This window comes from Ailuropoda melanoleuca, chromosome 16 (genome assembly GCF_002007445.2).
Source record: "Ailuropoda melanoleuca isolate Jingjing chromosome 16, ASM200744v2, whole genome shotgun sequence".
Lineage (NCBI taxonomy): Eukaryota > Metazoa > Chordata > Mammalia > Carnivora > Ursidae > Ailuropoda > Ailuropoda melanoleuca.
Window position 1 is genome coordinate 17,763,081 of NC_048233.1, and position 23,798 is coordinate 17,786,878.

At 42.1% G+C, this 23,798-nt stretch overlaps 1 protein-coding gene across 1 annotated transcript in view; it reads left to right on the top strand.

The window, feature by feature from the left end:
- The first annotated feature begins 22,058 nt into the window (after positions 1 to 22,058).
- The window catches only part of AEBP2 (AE binding protein 2), a 65,159-nt gene continuing 63,419 nt past the window's right edge, over positions 22,059 to 23,798 (top strand). The window contains exon 1 of the mRNA XM_034644986.1: positions 22,059 to 22,864. Within this exon, the coding sequence (XP_034500877.1) occupies positions 22,212 to 22,864 (653 nt within the window). The 5' untranslated portion in view covers positions 22,059 to 22,211. The remainder of the gene's footprint in view (positions 22,865 to 23,798) is intronic.

Genomic DNA, 23,798 nt, shown 5'->3' on the forward strand with positions numbered 1-23,798 from the left:
AAAAAAAAAAAAGTATAAATTGATACAACCTCTACAGGGGCAATTTGGTGGCACCTATAGAAATTATTTACCCTAAAAGTACACATGTACACATGTGACATGACAAACACTACACAGAGTGGTTTGTAATGACTGCAAAAGATTAGAAAATATGTAAATGGCCATTGATAGGAAAGGCAACATAAATAATAGTACATCCATATCATAGAACTAGCAAGTAAACTGAAAAAACTCATAATACCAATATAGAAGTCTCCAAGATTCATTTTCAATTACTTTTTTGGTTAATTAAAAAAAAAAAAACTAGACTTCACTTTTTTTTAAGGTTTTTTAAGTTTTTATTTATTTATGAAAGACAAAGCTGCCCTAAAATCCTCTGTGCTCTGCCTGTTCGTCCCTCCCTTAAGAAACTGCCAAACTGTCTTCCAAAGTAGTCGCACCATTTTGCATTCCCACAAGCAGTAAATGAGAGTTTCCACTCTTCCCCCTCTTTGCCAGGATTTGGTATTGTCAGTGTTTGGGATTTGGGTCATTGTAATAAATGTTTAATTGTAGCTTGTTGTTTTAATCTGTAATTCCATAATGACATATGATGTTGAGCATCTCTGCATGTGCTTGCCTGCCCCCTGTGTATTTTTTCTGGTGAGATGCCTGTTCAAGTCTTTTGTGCATTTTAAAATCTGGTTGTTTCTTTTCTTTTCTTTCTTTCTTTCTTTTCTTTTCTTTTCTTTTCTTTTCTTTTCTTTCCTTTCCTTTCCTTTCCTTTCCTTTCCTTTCCTTTTTTTTCTTTTCTTCTTTTTTCTTTTTCTTTCTTTCTTTCTTTCTTTCTTTCTTTCTTTCTTTTTTTTCTTTCTCTTTCTCTTTCTCTTTCTTCATTCTTTCTTTCAAGGAGGAGGGGGGGTTGTTTGTTTTCTTATTGTGAGGATTTTTTTCCCCGACACCATATATGTGGTGTTTTTTCCAACACCAATCAATTCTCCAATTCTCTAATTCTTGGTGACCAACTGGGTGTCCAACAACTTGATTAAATTCTAACACTATCTACCCAGAGTCAGTATCAGATGCCACAGATAAAAAGCCTCAGACACAAAAGTCTGCCGCTACTTCAGGTGCCTACTACAAATGAGGTGCCGATGCTACCCCACTTTTGCCTAACCAACTACAAATTCAGGGGTTCCCAGGACCCCCTTTTGCATTTAGTAATTTGCTAGAATAGCTCACAGAATCCAGGAAGACACTTTCATTAAGTTTACCCATTTATTATAAAGGATACAACTCAGGAACAGCCAAATGGAGGGATGCCTAGGGCAATGTATAGGGATGGGGGCGGGGCTTCCATACCCACTCTGGACACACCCCCTCCTAGCACTTTAATGTATTTACCAAGTTAGAAATATTTCCAGTCTCTGAAATTTTTCCAATCTCTTTGTCAAGGGTTGTTACAGAGCTCAATCTCTAGCCTCCCTTTCCTCCCCCAGGTTGTGGGTGGAGCTGAATGTTCCAACCCTCTGATCTGGGTCTTAGCTCTCTTAAGACCCCACTCTGAGTCACCTCATTAGCATAAACTCAGAACTGGTGGAAAGGGGCTGGTTATGAATAACAGAAGATACTCTTGTCACGCAGGAAATTCCAAGAGTTTAAGGAGCTCCCTGTCAAGAACTGGAGACAAAGACCAAATATGTTTTTATTCTACCCACTTGTCAAGTTTTAAGAGTTCTTTGTATATTTTGGATCAAGTCCTTTATCAGATACGTCTTTGCAAATATTTTCTCCGGTCAGTGGCTTGTCTTTTTATCCTTTTGGCCATGTCTTTCATAGAACAGAGTTTTTAATTTTAATGAAATCTAGCTTATCAATTATTTCTTTCATGGGTCAGCCTTTGGTGTAGTATTTGAAAGGTCATCATCAAACCCAAGAGCAGATAGGTTTTCTCCTATGTCCTTTTTCAGAGTGTGATACTTTTTCATTTTACATTTAGGTCTATGATCCATTTTGAGTTTTTATGAAAGGTATAAGGTCTATATCTAAATTCAGTTTTTTGGATGTGGATATCCAGTTGTTCCAGATTTTGCTCCTTCGTCAAATATATTTTGGGGGTTAAGAAAAGGATATAGATTATATTTTGCTATGTTAGCCTTTGTATAAAAATAAAGATTAGGGTTTAGGGAAAACATATATGTAGTTACCTAAATGTCCATAAAATGTCTCAGAAAGAGTTCTATTCCTCACTGCAACAAAAACAAAGCCAAAACAAACTTATATTCATTGTTTTGAAAAGGAAAATTGGGCAGCTAGGAGGTAGAGTTGGAAAGACTTTTCCTGTTGGAGGAGCCAAGGGCAGGCTGCCCCAAAGTGGGCCACTTCGGCATGAAGATTATTCTGAGCTGAAGGCAATCAAGACTCTGTGGGCTCAAAAGAAAAATTTCCCCTCCCTTAACTACATAGAAGAATCTAAATTGGGGGTCTTTCCCAGAATTAGGGTTATTGCCAAAGATAAATTTTTCTGAGTGACACATCTCTATGGCAGGGCAAACATCTAATTACAAAACATCAGCTCTCCCTATTGTCCTAGGAATTGTGTTCCTTCCCTTGGAAGTCCCAGACCCCTACCCCCTTCTCCTTAGTTCAGGATAGCATATATACCTCATTTTGCCTGACTTTTTTTTTTTAAGATTTTATATGTATATTTATTTATTTGACAGGCAGGGAGAGAGCACAAGCAGGCCGAGCAGCAGGCAGAGAGAGAGGGAGAAGCAGGCTCCCCGCAGAGCAGAGAGACCGATGTGGGGCTCGATCCCAGGACCCTGGGATCATGACCTGATCAGACACTTAACCAACTGAGCCACCCAGGAATCCCTGCCTGACTGTTTTTGGATTTCAATGTCTGTGTGGATTCCCCATGAGTGTGCTATTAAATTTGATTTTCTTTTGTTAATCTGTCTCATGTCAATTTGATTCTTAGTTCAATTAGAAGGACCTTTTTTTTTTTTTTTTTTTTTNTTTTTAAAGATTTTATTTATTTATTTGACAGAGATAGAGACAGCCAGCGAGAGAGGGAACACAAGCAGGGGGAGTGGGAGAGGAAGAAGCAGGCCCACAGGAGGAGCCTGATGTGGGGCTCGATCCCACAACCGGGATCACGCCCTGAGCCGAAGGCAGACGCCCAACCGCTGTGCCACCCAGGCGCCCCTAGAAGGACCTTGAAGGGGACAGGATATTCTTGTTCCCCAACACTGTAAACCCTTTCTAAATTTGGATTAATGTGAATGAATATATACTGTCAAATGATAAAGGTTAAATAATTTAGTAGGGGCGCCTGGGTGGCAAAGTCATTTAAGTGTCCAACTCTTGGTTTCAGCTCTGGTTGTGATCTCAGGGTCCAGAGATCTAGCCCTGCACTGGGCTCCGTGCTCAGCACGGAGTCTGCTTGGGATTCTCTCTCCCTCTCCCTGTGCTCCCTCCCTGCCCACTCACTCTCTCTATCTAAAATAAAGAAATCTTAAAGAAAAAAAAAAAACCAATTTATTAACAAATCTGATGTGCTGTATTCAAGGGAGGATAATCTGTGGATTGGGGGAATTCATACAGTGCCTTACAGGCAGTTGAGCATTCTTCCTGAGGTATGTTGGGCAAGTGGGAGTTCTATAAAGCATTAGAAGAGGCAACCCAGGAACAGGGTATGATTGGCTAGGAGGTCCAGGATTTCCTTATAAGGTTAGCAGGTCCTATTTTCCAGAGTAAAGTAAGCTAGCAAAAGCTGAGTTAGAAGTTTGTAGTGGTGTATGTGAGGACTCCTTGACAGGTGTTTCCTGTAAGTGCAAGCTGACTTAGTTTTAGATTTGTGACATGGTCTGGGCCACTGGCACAGCCTCCATTTTGTGGATCCCAATATGTGAATTAACTTTACCAATTAAAAAAATATATATATATATATATAAAATGCAAAAAGTAAAGTTTTGTTGCGTGTTTCTCTGCTAGAAGATATATCTTATGTGTATATAAGCAAATATGTATATATCTTGTTTTGCCTGCAGTAGAGTTTGGCAAAAGATATGGGGAAATTAGGCCAGTAAAGAAAGACACCCCAAAACAAATCCAACCTGGCTACAAAAGCTAGCAGTCTTCAACTACTGATTTCTAATTAGCTTACTTAATTTTGCAATACCAGAGCAAAAAAAATTTTTTCCTGTATCATTTAATCTACCTGCATTGGTATTTCCCTGGCAGGTGGCTACAAAATCACATTAGTTCAATTACAGAACTTTGCATTATATTAGGCCCAACTATTTCCCATGGGTCCTAATTAAATAAGATGGAGTCAACTTCCTGCCTACAGCATTTGTGCTAAAAACAAAAACAAAAACAAAACAAAACAAAACAAAAAACCACCCCTAATGCATTATTCTACCTATTCTTAGAAAAACAAAAAAGAGAATAAATATCTTCTTCCAAAGGGTTAAATTCAGAATTTTTTTTAAAAACCCACTGGAAAATGGCTTCCACATTCCAAAGGATGAGGAAGGAAAACTATGAAATCATTTTGAATGGATTTGTTCAGCGGGGGAAGAGCTGGCTCATTTTCCACGTGGGCTGCCAAGTTCACCAGCCGTGGGGAGAAATGATTTTACTCTTACTTTCTTACTTCATGTACATTTCTAAACTGCAGTCTTATGGAAATGAAAATCCCATTTGGAGATCAGATTCTTCAGATGGATTTAATTTATATACCATTTGACCAAGTCAATCAGACCGGACTTAGTGGATGGCTTTTTTCATTATAACGTTGTAGGCTTTGCTTCAGAATCTTTTTTTTCTAAGTTACAGAAAGTCGATTTAGCAAGCACTGCATCTAATTTGGGTTTTGTAGCTAATTACCTTTGGGCTGCATTAAAATTTTCTTCTGAGCAATAATTTGTATTACTTCTCTTCTTTAAAAGCAAACTTTCTGAATCATTGTCTGATTCGACCTTCTAAAATCTAGATTCACAGGTAGCTCAGTATGCTCCGGGGAACTGATTTCAGCCTGTACGTAGCTCACAGGGCAAGAATTGTGCCGTTGTCAGATATGGGAAAAAATGGAGCCGAACAAGGCAAGAAAACAGTACACGCAGCCCTCTTCTAAGAGATCAGACTGTCTCTTTCTAAAACAGGGCCCCACCCCCCAAAATAAAATAAAAATAAGGTTTAGGGCCCAGCGTCCTAAATTCACGGCTAAGCCTCCTTTTTTTGTGGATCGAAAATATAAAAACGAATTCATTGACTCTCTCTTACAGAGCTGAAGCCTGTTGTACTGAGCAGACGATCGCATAGCAGCCAGCACGCGCACCCACACGGAAATGTGCGCCCTGGGACTAACCTAAGAAACTTTTGCCGCTATTCTTGCCCTTCAAGGAAAACTGGAGTAAAACACACCTCCGGCCACTTCATTATGTCAGAGGTTTGTGTCTCCCATTAGTAAATCCACAGAGAGCAGGGACTGCCTGCCAGCCAAATGGTGTAGATGGAATAGATTCAAGTATTGGAGACAGAAGCTGCTTTGTGTCTGGTCCTTTACAGACGGTTTCTCTAGCGGAGAGCGCCAGGGCGAATGCCTTGCTCTCACCAAAGCCTATTGGTGCCTCTAGGAATTGCGACTCTCCTGCTTCTAGGCTTTATCCACCCTTTCTCTAACCAAAACAAGGGTTCTGAATTCTTTGCCCGAGACGTTACAAATGCTGGCGCAGGGTAGGTGTTCCGTACGTATTTGTCCATACCGAACACAGCGTCGGCCGGAGCGCTGTAGTGATTAGAACTGTTTCTGCTCACGTGGGTCTCGCTATGGAAGAATTCTGGTGCTGGAAGCATTTGAAAGGGGTCTCATTGCTGAAAGCTTGAAGAGAACGGTCAGTGCTAAGCTAAACTATGTAGATCGCTGCATTTCAGGCAGTGGAGGGGAGGCTTACCGCTCTTTACAAGTGCTAAGATGCGGACTTTGTTTCGGGTAAACCAACTTTTGTTACTTAAACTAGAGTTAACTCCCATATCAATGGCAGAGAAGCGGTTGATGATGGTGGCTGCAAGGAGTAGGCTCCCTGAAAGCTCTTCAGGGAGGTTACGTGGGAAACACACGCCCATTTTGCGGACCGATAAACTAAAGCAAAGCTGTTAGCAAACTATTAAACGTCTGCCTGTGGGAGCTTAGATTTTCAGATTTGGGACCGGATATTCTGAACGAATTCAAGTCCGCTAAGCAGACAAACCTATTCTCCTATTTCGTAAAACAGAGGTAATCACCTTAGGATCTAGTGTTCATGATTAGCTCGGGTGTTCTAAGAACTACACAGCTGATCTGAGAATTCACAGTATTAGGGATTGGCCAAAGGAGAGGATATAGCTCACTGTCTCCACGTGGAAACCCTGTGGGCAGGCAGTGTGTATGACGTGATAGCCACACGGACTAGAGAAGAAAAATGGCCGTGGAAAGAGAGAATTTCCTCTTGTGCCTGCGTTTCTTCACTCCCGCAGAGCCGGAGGAGCCCCTGGGCACTGGTGAGGGCCCTTGTGCATCTCTAAATGGGGATTTTACAAATTCCAACCTCGTGGGGTTGGGAGGATTAAATGAGTTAATCCATGTAGATTTCTTAGAACAGTGCCTGGCAGAAGTAAAGACTTCACAAATATTATTATTATTACTATGATCATCTCAGATGTTACTCTCAGGGTCATGTAAGTGGGGCATGGCACATGAGAATACTGCCTCCTTCCATTTTCTGTCCTTGGCTCCTCTCCTCACCCTAGTCCTGGCCTTGTCAGTAAACACTGAAGAACTCCAGGGACCTAGGTGGGTACAAAAGAGTAGAAAAGTGGTTTAAGGCTTAATCCTAGAGTGTTTTTAGAGGCATTCCTGAGAGCTTGCATGTTATACTGTGGGTCAGTTTCTCAAAGTGTGGTGTTGGAATCATCTGTGTTTTTATTTTATTTTCTGAAAAAGATTTTATTTATTTATGGGGGGGGGATGCATGAGAGGGGGTGGGGCAGAGGAAGAGGGAGAAGCAGACTCCCCGCTGAGCAGGGAGCCTGATGTGGGACTTGATCCCAGGACCCTGAGATCAGGACCTGAGCTGAAGGCAGACACTTAACCAACTGAGCCACGCAGGTGCCCCCATCTGCGCTTTTAAGTTCGGAATTCCCAAACTAGAAAGGTCTTTTCTACAGAGAATACATGTTTGTCTGTCTGAGTTCTTTGGACACTTTCTTCCTCCTTGGGAACAAAAAGGTGAGGGAGCTCCTGGCTGGCTCGGTCGGTAGAGCCTGTGTCTCTTGATCTTGGGGTCATGAGTTTAAGCCCCATGTTGGATGTAGAGATTACTATATGTATATATATACACACATATATATATATACACACACGTAAAGAAATAGATAATATTGTGAAATATCTAGTAAAGTCATTGTGAGGACTGTTGTTATCTTCAAAATATTTTAGCATATACATTGTGTTGCTATGGGTGTGCCATTTGATTTAAAGCATAAAACCACCCCCCCCCACAAGGTGGCCAGAACTCTAATCCAGAAGGTACAAGTCATTAACAACTAAATGCAAGGCAAGATTCTCATTGGATCTGGTATTTAAAAATCAACTGTAAAAGACACTTCGGGGACAAATGTGGAAATCTGAGTACACACTGAGCATTAGAGGATATTAGGGGATTACTGTTAATTTTATTAAGTGTGATCATGGGGAAATGTATTTAGGTTGTTAGAAGTGCATACTGAGGTAATTAAGGGTGAAATGTCATGATGTCTGTAATTAACTATATAATACTTGAGCAAATATGAGGAAATTATAAGAATTATTAAATCTAGGTGATGAGTGTTTGGGTGTTCATTATACGATTCTCTCTACTTTTCATGTGTATAAAAATGTTAATACTGAAAAGCTAAAGGGGAAAGAAAGGAATTCACAGTGCAGGGTGCTGGTTTTCTAGCGTTCAGAGGTAGCTTTTACAAATGCTTCTGTTATCAGGATCTTGATCAGCAATGATTCTTTGCAGTTTGCCTAGTAAATGTGAGAAATGGGTTTTACTGGTAAAACTGGCTTATTGACCAACATGATGAATGTTGGAAATGAGGGGTTTTTTTTAGGGCAAAATGAAAGATGTTCAAGATGTATGATTATCTAAAAATATTCCAGAGATTTTCCCTGCCCTAGCTTGAGTAGGGCGTTCAAATCCCAAGAAGCTTGTAGCCTGTATCCTTAGCAATGATGCCCGAGGCTAAATCCTTCAAAGGGTTGGTCTCTGGTCAAAACTCTGGAGGATTCTGGGTGCCTGACCCAATTTTCCCTCTGGAATCTTGGCTTTTACTTGAGAAGAAATTTTTTTGGCTACTTGTATCTACCAAAAAGAACCTAAAAGTTGTGCATACCCAAATTGGCTCAGATTAATTTGCAAGAACAGGACTTACACATAATAGGTTTTCAATATTTGCTCATTGCTTCTGTTTCCTAGTTTCAACTTTATGCTATTTTTTTTTTTAATTCTTTTAAGTAAACTCCATGCCCAATGCGGGACTCAAACCCATGACCCCAAGATCAAGAGTCACACGCTCCACCAACTGAACCAGACAGGCACCGTGAACTTTTCATTTTGTTTTGTTTTTTTTAATTCTATCTTTTTTTTTAGATTTTATTTTTATTTATTTTTGAAGATTTTACTTATTTATTTGACAGCGTGCCCACAAGCAGGGGGGAGGGGCAGAGGGAGAAGAAGGCTCCTGGTTGAGCAGGAGCCTGATGTGGGATGTGGGGCTCCATCCCAGGACCCCGGGATCATGACCTGAGCCAAAGGCAGACGCTTAACCGACTAAGCCACCCAGGTGCCCCTAAGATTATATTTTTAAATAATTTGTACACCCAGTGTCGGGCTTGAATTTACAACCCTGAGATCAAGAGTCACATATTGTACCAACTGAGCCAGCCAGGTGCCCCTACTTTTCACTGTTTTAAATAATCTGAGAAACATGCCGTCTCCTTAGGTATATTTTCTAAACAATACTCCACTAGTCTCTCACTTACCATTTACTCCAGCTAAAATTATTATTCAACTATTAGCTAGATCTTCTAAATATACCCCATACAACTTTACTTTCTTTGAGAAGAAGTTTTGGACACAATGGAAACACCAGTGAAACCCATGATGTCCTTGATCACCTGTTTTCCTCAGACACTGATGTCAAGGATGGACACGTTTTGCTTCCCTTGTCATTACAAGTGTCCAGGAAAATCACACTGTGGTTTCCTTTACTGTCATAGTCACCATACTGGTGACCGACACCAGATGTGTGAACCAGTTCTCCGACATCAGCTGGGTGTCCCACAGTTTGATTCAGGTCTGACATAGTGAGCCTCAGATCCCACAAGTTAAGGGCTCAGTCCCACAAGGCTGTCCCTACCTCAGATGCCAATGCCAAGTTTCAGGTCGTCACCTGTCCCTTTGATCTACTAACTCTATTGGTGTTCCCATGACCCCCTCTCAGGTTCAGTATTTGCTAGAACAGCTCAGAGAAATAAACTTACACTTACCAGTTTATTATATAATAAAGGATACAATAAAAGGTATTGATGAAGGGCACCTGGCTGGCTCCGTCGGTGGAGCAGGCAGCTCTTGATCTTGGGGTTGTGAGTTCAAGTCCCATGTTGGGTATAGAGATTACTTAAAAATAAAGTCAAGAAAGGAAGAAAGAAAAGAAAGAAAAGAAAGAAAGAAAGAAAGAAAGAAAGAAAGAAAGAAAGAAAGAAAGAAAGAAAGAAAAAGAAAGAGAGAAAGAAAGAGAGAGAGAGAAAAAGGTACGCCTGGGTGGCTCAGTCAGTTAAGCATCTGCCTTCAGCTCAGGTCATGATCTCAGGGCCCTGGGACTGAGCCCTGTGTCAGGCTCCTTGCAGGGAGCCTGCTTGCATGTGCTCTCTCTCTTTCTCTCTCTCTCTCCCTCTGACAAATAAATAAATAAAATCTTAAAAAAAAAAAAAGATACTGAAGAACACTCAGAGGAAGAGATACCTAAGGCAGAGTCCAGAAGGGTCCCGAATGCTGGAGGTTCTGCCCCTGTGGAATTGGGGTACACCATCCTCCTGTCACATGAATATGTTTACCATCTCATAGTTCAGGGATTTTTATGGAGGCTTCATCACATAGGCATGATAAATTATTAACTCAATATGTACTCCCTCTCTCCTCCCCAGAGGCTGGGGGTGAGGCTGGAAGTTCTAAGCTTCTAATCAGCTTTTGGTGGCTAGGCCCCATCCTGAATTTATCCAGGAGCCCACCAAGCATTGCCTCATTAGAACAAAAAGTGCTATCACCCAGGAAATTCTAAGTGATTTAGGAACTCTGGTTCAGGAACTGGGGTCAAAGACCAAATTTTAGAACAAAAGATGCTTTTAGCATCTTTCTTTCTTTCTTTCTTTCTTTCTTTCTTTCTTTCTTTCTTTCTTTCTTTCTTTCTTTTTTTCTTTCTTTCTTCTTTCTTTCTTTCTTTCTTTCTTTCTTTCTTTCTTTCTTTCCTTTCTTTCTTTCTTCCTTCTTTTTTAAAAATATTTTATTTATTGGGATGCCTGGGTCGCTCAATTGATTAAGCATCTACCTTCGGCTCAAGTCATGATCCCAGGGTCCTGGGACGGAGTCCAGCATTAGGCTCCTTGCTCAGTGGGGAGCCTGCTTCTCTCTCTGCTCCTTGCCCTGATTGTGCACTCACTCTCTCTCTCTCTCTCTCTCTCTCTCAATCTCTCTCTTTTTCTGACAAATAAATAAATAAAATATTTTAAAAAAAAAAGATTAAAAAAAGCGCAAAAGTAGGGGGAGCCACAGGCAGAGGGAGGAACAGTCTCCCTGCAGGGGGAGGAGCAGAGGGAGAGGGAGAAGCAGACTCCCTGGAGAGCAGGGAGCAGGACGCAGGGCTCCATCCTGGGACTCCAGGATCATGACCTGAGCTGAAGGCAGAGACTCAAGTGGCTGAACCAGCCAGGCGCTCCTTAGCATCTTTATTTCTTAAGAAATTACAAACGTTTTAGGACCTCTTGGCCAGGAGTTAGGGATGAAGACCAAAATATATATTTCTTATTATATCTCAATAAGATATGGAAAATGTCCTTGCTATAAGGTATCAGTTATTAAAAAAATAAAGATATAAAATAAAGTAGTAGTTATTAACACTACCAGATCATCTGTGGAAGTGTATATGTATATATATATATATGTATATAAATGGACCAAAACAGCATTTCAAGTATACATTGATATCTCTTTTGATATAAATAACATTCTCTACTACAAATGATTTAATAAGGTCCTGTGTTGTTGTTGTTTTTCTTTTCCTCAAGTAATCTGCACACCCAGCGTGGGGCTCAAATTCATAACCCAGAGATCAAGAGTTACATGCTCTCCCAATTGAGCTAGCCAGGCACCCTCATAAAGTCCTATTTTTACTTCCTTTTCTACCCAACTTAAATTTCCTTGTTCACGCTCCTGCTTATATCTTTAACTCTTTTGTTTCTTTGCCCTTTTGATTTACCCTCCTGGCAAAACCCTGCTGTTGCAACAATCCAATGCACTTGTCATAAACTCCTAAGAAGTTCTTCAAGCATCTCCATCATCCCACTGAACAAAAATGTAAAGGTCTCTAGCCTTACCGATCTAAATAAATTTTGGCATGAATCTCAGGCCCAAACCAAGACAGTTATAATTTCTTCCTGAAGGTATTTGGAGTCGAAATTCAAAGAGTCTTGTCAGTTTCTTCATGGCTGAAGATTTGAGCCAGAGTGTTATTGAACATACTCAGTGGTTGGAATGGTATGGGCACTGGCCATTCAGAATGATGGTTTACAATCAGGTTATACTACAATGGTCTGGAAACCCCTGATATGCCATTTGTTGTCCCTGTAGTTGCCGGATCATGAGGGGAACCCAGAGGTTCTAAGGGAGATGGTGTCTTTCAGTGTTTTAAAACCTGTGTGTGAGACTAGGGAGCTCTGTACAACCTTGCTTCTTGCCACGTTGTTATAGTTCTTCTGTTATAATTTACTTTAAAAGACTTCCTTATAAACAGTGTAATGTACTTGTGTGTAAATTAGCTTTCATCTACACTCTGGGGAAGGTTAGGTATCATTAGAGTTACCCTGTTAGGAATTCACACTCTAGGGGAAGTTAGTTATAATTTGAAGTGCCCTAATCAGGGATCCATAATCCCCAGGTGGCTACTTAAGCATTTCAAGGATCTTTATTGAAATTTATATCAGAAGTTGCATTAATTAGCTTAAGGGAGGTTAGAAATACATTTTCATTGGTGAAATAAGTGATGTCCCAGATATATGGCTGGCTAGAAAGATGTCACAGCCCTGTCACTCATGTGAATGAGATACAAGAAACCTGCCCCCAAAAAACAACAAACCAACCAACCAAACAAACAAACAAAAAAACCAAGAACATGCCTGACCAGAGTATAAGTTTCACCAGAGCAGGGATTTTTATTGGCTTTATTCATAGCTATATACCCAATGCTAAGAACAGTGCCTGACACATAGTAGACATCAATATATTCAATACATGGTAAGTAAGTTGGTGGGTAGCACAGCAATCTACCACCTTCTTGGTCTAAGTTCTATTTGATTCTGTGTTATCCACCTCTCCCCCAATCGTTCTATTCCATTTTTGGAGGGATCTACTGACAGACCTGAATAGAAGGCTGACTGATTCTCTGTTTGGATATTGCTGCCCTACCTCAGAGTGAGCCTCTCCCGCAAGATGCCTGTGGGCATGCCTGAGGACAAAGAGTGAGGATTTCCTGAAACTCATATGAACATGTTATATGACTTTTTTGCCTACATGCCAATAAAAGTTTATACATTGGAAGAATTACGATGAAGTCTTGCTTTCCTTGTAATCTACCACCTGGTATCAATGCTGGGAGGAGGGCACTCCCAGCCTTCACCTAGTTCAATCAATGGATGCTATTGACATTTACTAATAGAAACTGACAGTTGCTAGAAGGTCAAATGGAGTGAAGTCAATTTGCAATACATGGGGAAAACTGAGATAGAAGCACGTGAAATTTTATATATTGGTGCCAATATAAAGCAAAGGTCTTCAACCTCAAGACAGAATCCGTGCTGTCCAACAATATGGAGGATGAACCCAGGAAGCTTTCGTCTGAGATCAGAATCAGCAGGACAGATGTTATTTGTCAGGAAGACTTCGTAGAACAGGAAGAGAATGGGCCAAGGGATGGAGACGTGGGAACCAACATTTCAAAAACAGGGCGATCGAGAAGAAACCATGAAAGATATCAGCAATCTAGAAGCTGTGTCATTGTAGAAATAAGAGAGGAGAGGAAAGGAGGTTGGAGCAGAGGAGAAAATGCAGCAAAGTGCACAATGCAGAATTTGGCCTGAGACTTATTTTCATTGTAATGTGACAGCAAGTTTGTAAGCACAGAGCTGAAGAGTATCCTCCAGATTTAGTTAATGGGTTTACTGCCGGTCGTCTTAAAAAATGTGGGATGGGTCCTGGGATCAAGTCCTGCATCGGGTTTCCTACTCAGCAGGGAGTCTGCTTCTCCCTCTCCATCTGACTCTTCCCACTGTTCGTGCCTGCTCTCTCCCTCTCTCTCTCTTTCAAAATAAATAAATAAAATATTTTTTTTAAATGTGGGGATAAATATCATTCTATAGTAGAAAGATAGTATATGGTAGGTAAGAAAGTGGAACAAACAAGCATAGCTCATATTTTTGGAAGTTTGGATGAAAAAGAAAGAAATACTTATTTGTAAGGATGGAAAAACTTGATCACGAGGGCACCTGGGTGGCTCAGTCTGTTAAGCCCCTGACTCTTGATCTCAGCTCAGGTCTCGATCTCAGGGTCATGAGTTCAAGCCTCGCATTGGGCTCCATGCTGGGCCTGGAGCCTACCTAAGGGGCACCTGGGTGGCTCAGTCATTTGAGTCTCTGACTGCTGATTTTGTCTCAGGTCATGATCTCAGTGTTAAAAGATCGAGCCCTGCATTGGGCTCCATGCTTAAGATTCTTTCTCCCTCTCCCTCTACCCCTTCTCCTCCCACTAGAGCATGTGTGCACTCTCTCTTTCTCAAAATAAATAAATAAATTAATTAATCAATAAAGGACTTGATCGTGTTCATAAACTGACAAGGAGCCAGAGTAGAGTGTGGGGTTGAAGACATAGAAGAAGAAATGGAAGCTGATGGGTCAAAATGTAAAGTAAAGTTTTCTTAATTTGAGTAAAGTTCATGCTGTCATTAAAAAAAAAGAGAGAGACACCTAAAAATACAGTAGCTTGAATAAGATAGCTTATTTCTCTACCACATAACAGCCTAGTCAGTGTAGACTGGCCTGCAGCTCTACATGGCGCAGTCACTCAGGGACCCATATTCCTTCCATATTATTGCTTCCATCACTGCGTGTTGAAGTTGAGTCAATGGTACAGCCCTGTTCCAGCACATGGGGAAGGAAGTCAAGAACAAATTAGGTGGAGGTCGTACATATTATCTCTGTTCACATTCTCTTGGTGAGAATTCAGTCACAGAACTAACATTAGCTGTTAATATTTCCATAATTCAGTTTAAAAGACTGTATTTCAGTTGGTTTGTGTGATATTATGTATATGCCAACAGTATAAGTTTTAATTCTGTAGAGTCAACCAGTATACGAAGAAAAAAAAGATCCCAGGTCAGTGGTCTTTAGCTAGCATTCTATCCGAAAAGGACATACTCCAGAGGTTCCTCCTAACACATTTTTTACTCTCAAGATCTCCATAAAACCTCAATAAATGGCATAATGAATGTTAAAAATGGGTTTTGTATTGGGGAAGCTAGTGATTTGTAAACAACAGAATGAATGTTAGAAACAGTGAAATTAAAATTACTCAAGGTATATAAAGCTTGTCTAAAAGAGTTAGGAGACTTTCCTTCTATTTGCAGACCAGCAAGTTTTGTTTTATTATCTGATATCTTAGAGATTTCTCATGACACTTGTCCTAAACTGTCCTATGCTGAGCTGTTGGGATTTCTGATTCCAAAATGGTAACTGCAGGGCACAGAATCCTGTCACTAAAATGGTTTTGTATTTGTCTTGAGTGTATCTTTCATTCAACATGTCACCAGAGCACCTAAAAGGACAAAGAGAGCTGCAATTTCACCTTGCTTACACATTTGTTATATTTACAGTTTTTTGGTAGCTACTGTTCTCCACCTGAAAGAATCCAATATTTGGATTGAATTATTGCTTAGGTTAGCTAACTGAATATAAGGGAGCATAGAGGAGGCTGGGAAATGTCTCCAGCTAGGTAGCCAAGTGCCCAAGAAGGTAGGGGGGAACCCAACCATACATACATATATGGTCATTTTTTCTCTTTTTTTTTAGGACACCTAAGAGTTTGCTACAGTAGAATGCTTAGGTTTCCTTAAAAAAAATGAGTGTAGATATAGATGATTTTATAAATAAAGGAGCAGAAAATTGAAGGCCTTACTCCTGAGGGGCTCAGATTTCTAGGAAATAAGAAACCATGTTTGCCTGTTTATTTTATTACTTTTCATTTCTTTCATTCATTCATTCATTCATTCATTCATTCATTCATTCATTCATTTTTAGTGGTCTCTATACCCAACTTGGGGCTCCAACTCATGACCCTGAGATCAAGAGTCCCATGCTCCATGGAACCAGCCAGTCAATTTTTTAAAAAATTTTAATTTTGGGGGTGCCTGGGTGGCCCACTTGGTTGAGTGTCCATCTCTTGATTTTGGCTCAGGTCATGATCTCAGGGTTGTGAGATTGAGTCCCCACCTTGGACTCTGCAATGGGCACAGAGCCTGCTTAAGATTCTCTCTCTCTCTCTCTCTCCTCTCTGCTCTTCCCCCTTCTCTAAAACAAACAAAAATTTAATTGAGAGTTTATTTGAGCAAAATTGATTCCAATCGGGCAGCACCAACCTGGAAGTGGTTAGGAACACTATCTATTTCTTCATTTAACCTGCATTAATTAGGATATTGATTTGGCTGGTTTACAATAGACAAACTACTTAAAGGATTTCTTTCTCACTACAAAAAAATCTGAGTTCTTGGTCCAAGGGAGTGGGCGGTATTGTAAAATGAGGCCTTGATTCCTTCATCCTCATCTAGAGACACAGGTCCCTTCTCTCTGTGGCTCTGGTATCCTAGGGTGTGGTTCGGGTACGCATGATTGCATACCATGAATCACCCCCTCATTCAAGTCTCTGCCCCAGCCCAAGGACAAGACATGGAAGAGTGAGAGGAGGGAGGGCAACCGGCTTTCCTTAGGAAGATGTCGTCCTTCTGCTTACAGCTCATTGGTCAGAACTCAGTAACATGGACAAAACTAACTGTAAGTGATGCTGGGAGGTCCAGATACCCACAGTGGGAATGAGGCCGGAGAAAGACCAGCAAAGCTCTGCAAACACAAAAACAAAATAACCTGACAAACCTCACTTTACAAATTAATTTGAGGGATGCCTGGCTGGCTCAGTCAGTGAACTACAACTCTTGGTCTTGGGAGTCCTGAGTTCAAGTGCCCTGTTGGGGGTGGAGTTTCATTTAAAAAAATAATAATTTGAGGTCATTTACCAAGATGTATAAAGGGCTACAAAGTAGATATAAAACAAGTAACAAAATAAGGGAAAACAGGAAGAACAGGGGGGAAAAAGTGTATGAGTAAGTTTAGTGGTCAAAATAGATGCCCTACGTTCGTCAGGAAAAGAAAGGGGTGGAATGCCTTTTTTTTGGCTTGAAGCCAAGGTAGTGATCCAAACTGCTGATTCACTTTTTTAAATATTTCACCCATTACGTATTTTCTTTGGATTTTTTTCCTGCCTTCTTAGAGATTTAATGGATAAAGTACTAACTAACTGGTATTGTAACTTGTATGCTACAGTAACTAATCCAGCAAATTCAAATTTAATAATTGAGAGCATTTTGAACATTGACAAAAGTTATTTGGTTAGCAAGTCAGATATAAAATAACCTGAAAGGACAAAAATGTGGTGTTTAAGTTATTTACCTTTCATATTTTGCCTACCCATTCACTGATAGTTTATAGGAAAACATTTTTACTATATTCGAGAGGAGGAAGTATCTGAAATACCAGACAAGTATATGATCTCCTTATTGTGGGAAGCTGCCAGCCAAAAGCAGTAATGTCTCAAAATGGATACAATGGCAAATTTTAACTATAATCTGTATGCATACATATCACCATAAAACTATATGCAAAACTTTAGTCATTATTTGGTTGTGTTTTGGTTGGGTGACAATCCACGGGTTGGGGACGCTTTCGTCAGATTTCTAGTTCCTTCCACCTTTAGGATCATATCATTCCTTTATACTGTAAGATGTTCTATCTTTTCATGCATACTTTCTAGACTCCCAGTCCATCAGAGGATGACGTCATCATGCTGCTACGGATCTTGCTCACTATGGCTGTCTCAACACGCGGAATGAGGAACCTGAAATAAAGGTGGAAAGTGTGCCATAGCTACATGTCTTAGAGACGTTGTTTCCAGAAGTCTGTCGCGTGTGTTGGAGCAGGAATCTGAGCTTGAATCTCAGCTGGGTCTGTTGCTGGATTCAAGCATGTTTGGGCATGTCTGGCAAACTGGTGAGGCAGGCCTGAAAGAAACCTGCTGACATGGGGGCTGAGACTGCTTTCTAGAACAGAACTCATTTTAGTGGAAGAGAATTAGACAGAGAAGCTCTATAAGAAAGACTTATTCATTGGATGGGGAGTAATAAATACAGCTTGGGGTAGCTGCTACTCAAATCTGTCGCCAATCTAGGCCCATGAAAGCATGTCTGGGTTCTTAAGAGAAACAGAGCTCTGAGTAAAACATAAAGAGCTGTTTCACTGAAAACCTTCTAAGATATTGGGCACAAGCAGTCTGCTTCGGGGTTCCCCTAAAAGAGATCACACAATGATCTCCATTTCTACAGGCCACACCATGGCTTTGGCTGTTTGCCTCGTATCACAGATCCTGGTAAGGAGCCTACAGTGCCTAGAAGAGAGCAAGGCAGGGGAGGCGGGCACTGGGAGGGTGTGTGAGTGTACGAGAGACCTCCCACCCCAGAGGCTCCCAGGGAAATTTATTATTGCTAATCTGCCCCCATTAGTACTGTGGTCGATGAGTTTGAGTACTGTTCCCAATCAAATAGTTCTTACACAGTGAGGTGTTATTAGGTAACTTTATTTATTTTTTTCAGATTCTATTTATTTATTTGACAGAGAGAGAGACAGCCAGCGGGGGAGGGAAAACAGGCAGGGGGAGTGGGAGAGGAAGAAGCAGGCTCCCAGGGGAAGAGCCTGATGTGGGGCTCGATCCCACGACTCTGGGATCACTCCCTGAGCCGAAGGCAGACGCTTAACCAACTGAGCCACCCAGGCGCCCCTTAGGTAACTTCTAATTATGCATAGAATCACACACTCTCCTAGTGGGAAGGAGGGAACTCTACAACAGTGATTTTCAATCTGTAAAGGACCAGTATTTTTTTTTTTAAATTTCCAGTGGACTTTTGCAAAATACAGGAAAGGTGAATTACCAGAATACTAGAACAAACTGATGACATCAAAAATATAAGCCCCAATTGTTTATTATTAGATTCAGGAGGCATAAAATTACTCTATCAAGGTGTTATAAGTTTCCAGAAGCTCATTTCAGTACTTGCCTAGCTACAGATTGGTCACAGTTTATGGAGGTGTTTATGGATGTGCACTGGCTGGTAGACCCTGCTTCTTGCGGGCTCATGTTTTCATCCCACCTCTCACCTGATGCCACCTGAAAAAACTCCATCATCCACAAGTCGGTCCTCTAGCCACACACTTCAGTGTGTCATTATCCGTTGTGGTTATGGAGGAGAGTGGCCTTGTTCTTAGGAGACACACAGAGAGTAATGACCTCTGCAACTGAACACAGGCTGAGAGAGAGAAAGGGAGAGGGGGTAGAGGTGGAGGTCAGAGGAGAGGGGGAGGGAGAGAACTTCTGGCTTTGGTACCTGCCACTTCCACGTGTTTAATCCCTATTCACTTTCACTCTCTTCACTCTTTTCTTCCCATCTCCTATACATTAGATACCCTTACAAATAACTTAAATCACATCATCACACCTTTTAAAAAAATATCTCAGTATATATCTCAGTTGTCTTTCAAAGCCCAAATTTTTTATTCAAGATTTTATGCCATCTATCTTTAAGCCTTTTTTTAGTTTTCTAGATTGCTTTCTCATGGTTGATTAACACTGTCATGAATAAATTTTTATGCCTTTTCCATATTATTACTTCTCAGTAATTCCCCCTCACACAGAATTCTATTCTCACTCTTCAAGATTTAGCTCAAATTGATTAAACTTAAACGTAGTTATATATCTTACTATACGAATTTGTTAAAATCCTACATTCTTCATGTTTTCCTTGATTAGCTCAGCTAAATGTTAACCCTAATTTCCAGGGTTTAATACAGTGCTTGGCACATGAACTTAATATATACTTTTTAGTTAAACTCTCTGATAGTACTTACTTTATAACACAGGATAATACATTCCTGGTCTATCTCAAAAAGTGGCTTTGAGGTTGAAATGTTTGGGGTTAGTAATTTGCATGGTATATGTGTGGGAAGGTATCTGTAAACCATAATGCTTCATACTATTATTTTTTCAATTTTTGCTTTCCCTTGGGGCAACATATGGAACATATAACAGCTGTCCAAAGGCCTAAGGCAGTGGATATAATACTTGGATCCTCATGGTCTATGAAGACTTTCCAAGATGTGGATGAGCAGGAGACTGTTTTAATGCATGAAGTTCTCAGATTCTCACTTCCCTCAGGTGGCTGTCCCTAAAAGTGATCTGCCCAAAGATCTGCCTCTGGGGTAAGAGTGTAAAGTTCTTTCTAGCCTTTCTGATCCCAATTGCCCTTCCCCTGCTTTACAAAACAAAAGCATAATTCTTCCCCATCCCAAATCTTAGTGGTGGGTGTGGGGGGAAGCAAAAATCTCCAAGATGGGGATGCCTGCGTGGCTCATTCAGTTAAAGCATCTGCGTTTGGCTCGGGTCATGATCCCAGGGTCCTGGGATCAAGTCCTGTGTAGGGCTGCTTGCTCAGTGGGGATCCTGCTTCTCCCTCTGCCTGATGCTCCCCCGCCTGTACTCTTTTTATCTCTCTGTCTCTGATAGATAGATAGATAAATAAATAAATAAATAAATAAATAAATAAATAAATAAATAAAATCTTAAAAAAGAAAAAAAAAACCCTCCAGGATGCCAAAAAAGGAACAATTGACTGGTGAATGAGAATAGGTAACACATCCTTTAGAAGTCAGGTGGTTTTCTGTTACTTGCCTTCCACAAAGTTGAAAGAGAACCTAATCGAGTTGTCAGCTGATAGATCATTAAAAGTATTTTTTTGTTAGATTTTCTGTGATTTTTTTTGGCATATAATTTGGAAAGAGTTCAAAGAATCAATTGGCTTTACTAAAAACTCCATTCATTTTCATCTACTTATTTATGTGAACAAGTTTCCTCATTGCGTACATCCATGGAATTGAACTTGGAATAGAATTGATGCCGAACTTGTTCTCATTCTAGTAATACTCATCTACCAGTAAAATAAACTAGCTGGGGGTGCCTGGGTGGCTCAGTTGGTTAAAGGTCCAACTCTTGATTTTAGCTCAGGTCTTGATCTCAGGGTGGTGAGTTCAAGTTCTGCCTTAGGCTCCACGCTGAGTGTGGAGCCTACTTGAAAAACAAACAAAAAACTGGTTGAACTAGCAGTTCCATCTGGTAAGATGCATTTCCAACAAAATTTTACTTCTGTGTGTAATACTTAAGTATTTAAAGATTTGTTATTTTAGAGAGACAGAGAGAGGGAGAGTGTGAATGTGGCAGGGGACGGGGGTGCAGAAGGAGAGGGAGAGAGAAAGAATCCCAAGCGGACTCCCTGCTCAGCGCACAGCCCCACCTGGGGCTCAATCTGAGGACCCTGGGATCATGACCTAAGCAGAAAATAAGAGTCAGAGGCTTAACTGACAGAGCCACCCACGTGCCCCACTTATATAAGTATTTAAAATAAGTGTTTTGATCAATTATAATAGTAAGACTTTGAGTTTTATGATCACAGGAAATTCAAAAACGACCCTTAAATTTCAATTTATTTCATTTTATTACAAGGAGATATAAGAAGATCAATAAAACAGTTCAAATATAAAATCTATCATTAGGATAAAATTATGGAGGGATATGGAATGTAAATATGAGTTCCAGAAGATAAAGAAGGATGGAAATTGCCCAAGTGTAAAGAAAAATTGTATTTTATAAGTGGATATTGGTGGGTATTAAATCCCTGCGGTATTTAGAGTTCATTGGCTGTATTTAAAAGTGTGACAATTATAAAATATTGATAACAAGCTGGAAGAAATGTAGCTGTCTTTTTAAACTGCACAAGGGTGTACAGTTATTTAGAGGACTCATGAGCTAAAAAGTTTGAAGATCTTGAACATAAAACACGTTTGCTCTGTGCCTGACTTAACCATTTCTTGGGATATTCAAACGAAGGTTGGATTGAAACCTGTGGCTCTATGCTGCGTGTATGGATTTAGTACCTTGCATTGTATTATTTATTTTTCTTCATTTTAATCGTCTCTCCTCCTAGATTGCAAGCTCTCAGAAGACCAGGGACTTGTTCGATTCCTGGCTCATTGCCGGTACACAGGGGACACTCCCCAAACATCCCCAGAATGAATGACTTTATCGTGAGAACTCGGAGGGCTGTTAAAATCCCCGGCTAGCACTCAAGCTTTCGTTCTGCGTGTCCCGCCGGCTGCGAGGCGGGGAAGGCGTGGGAAGGCCCCAAGGAAACTCTGAGCACTCGGCGGGTCAGGGCGGGGGGCCGGGCGGGGACACGGGTGGGGGCGCGGGCGCGGAATCCGCGGCCCGGGGGAGGCGCTACCTCGTGCCGCCGCGCAGGCGCGCAACTGTCTCTGCGTGAGTGCGCGCAGTCGCGCGCCTGTCCCCGCGCGGGCTCCGTAGCGCGTGTGCAGGCTGACGCAGCTCGCGGGCCCTCCTCCTGCTCTGCAGCGGCGTCGGCGGAGTTTTGGGCGTTTGGGAGGGGGCGAGGGAGCTAGAGTCAGGAGAGGGAGGCGGCGGCGGGGAGGAGGAGGAGCAGGCGCCGCCATGGCCGCCGCTATCACCGACATGGCCGACCTGGAGGAGCTCTCTCGCCTGAGCCCTCTGCCCCCCGGCAGCCCTGGCCCGGCGGCGCGGGGCCGGGCTGAGCCCCCCGAGGAGGAGGAGGAAGAGGAGGAGGAGGAAGAGGAGGCCGAGGCCGAGGCGGTGGCAGCACTGCTGCTGAACGGCGGCGGTGGGGGCGGCGGCGGAGTGGGGGGCGGCGAGGCGGAGACGATGTCGGAGCCGAGCCCCGAGAGCGCCAGCCAGGCCGGGGAGGACGAGGACGAAGAAGAGGACGAGGAGGAGGAGGACGAGAGCAGCAGCAGCGGCGGGGGCGAGGAGGAGAGTAGCGCCGAGAGCCTGGTGGGCAGCAGCGGCGGGAGCAGCAGCGACGAGACGCGCTCGCTGAGCCCCGGCGCCGCCAGCAGCAGCAGCGGGGATGGAGACGGCAAGGAGGGCCTGGAGGAACCCAAGGGACCGCGGGGCAGCCAGGGCGGCGGCGGGGGCGGCAGCAGTAGCAGCAGCGTCGTCTCTAGTGGCGGCGACGAGGGCTACGGGACCGGGGGCGGCGGAAGCAGCGCGACCTCCGGGGGCCGGCGAGGCAGCTTGGAGATGTCGTCGGATGGGGAACCCCTGAGCCGCATGGACTCGGAGGACAGGTCAGTGCACTGAAGCGTTTTCCCTTCCCTTCTACCTTTTACATTCGCGTGCCCCTCAGAGGGGCCAAGGGGACTTTTTGCTGAGATCCCCCTGCTCCCCGAATCTTCGGCCCCTCCCCCAGGCTCTCAACTCGGAAATCTCTCCTGGTCGCCGCGCCCCTCTCGTTGCGGATAGCCGCGTCCAACTCTCAAACCAATTCCCCCCCAACTCTCCTTTCCCCGCCCTCTTTCCCCTCGACTCTGCACTCTTTACGGATCTACGGACAGCTCTAACTCAGAAACAGCCCTCAAAGTAGGCCCAAATCCTCTTGCGGAGCTTAAGAGAGCCTTGATGTACACACCTCGGTACACAAGGTTAGCTTCATCCAACCGTGTTCGCGAACACTTGTCAGAACTATAATTGACAAGTGTTTTCCAACATGGCTGGTCTTGCCTGGATTTAACAGAACTTCCTTGTTCAGGGAGGAGACCCCCAGCTATCACTTTTCACTACTGAAGGGAAAGACTGGTCTTTATATTTAATCAGTGCTCCTAAAATTCCTCATGTGTAGTCATTAATGTAGTCTCCAAAGTGACTTTAATAACTTCTTCTTTTGTGTGTGATTAAATCTGGGAGAAAGTTTAAAACACGTATAAATTATTGTAGAAAAGAATAATGAATTGATGTTCTCTAAAATAATTTTACGGAATCAAAGAATTGGAATCGTAATAAAATACAGTCTGGAAGGTACATCATGATAGCATGTGGTTTATAATCTTTATATAATAAGGCTTTAGCATGAATGTCATGATTTTAGAGGATAATATTTAAAGTCATGTATTGGAAAGGTCTGTGAAGACATTAGTAGCTTTTTTCTAAAGCTTGTTAGAAATAACGTGGATACTGACAAAAAAGCGCTTAACTTTTTCCAAGACTTTAAAATTTATTGCATTA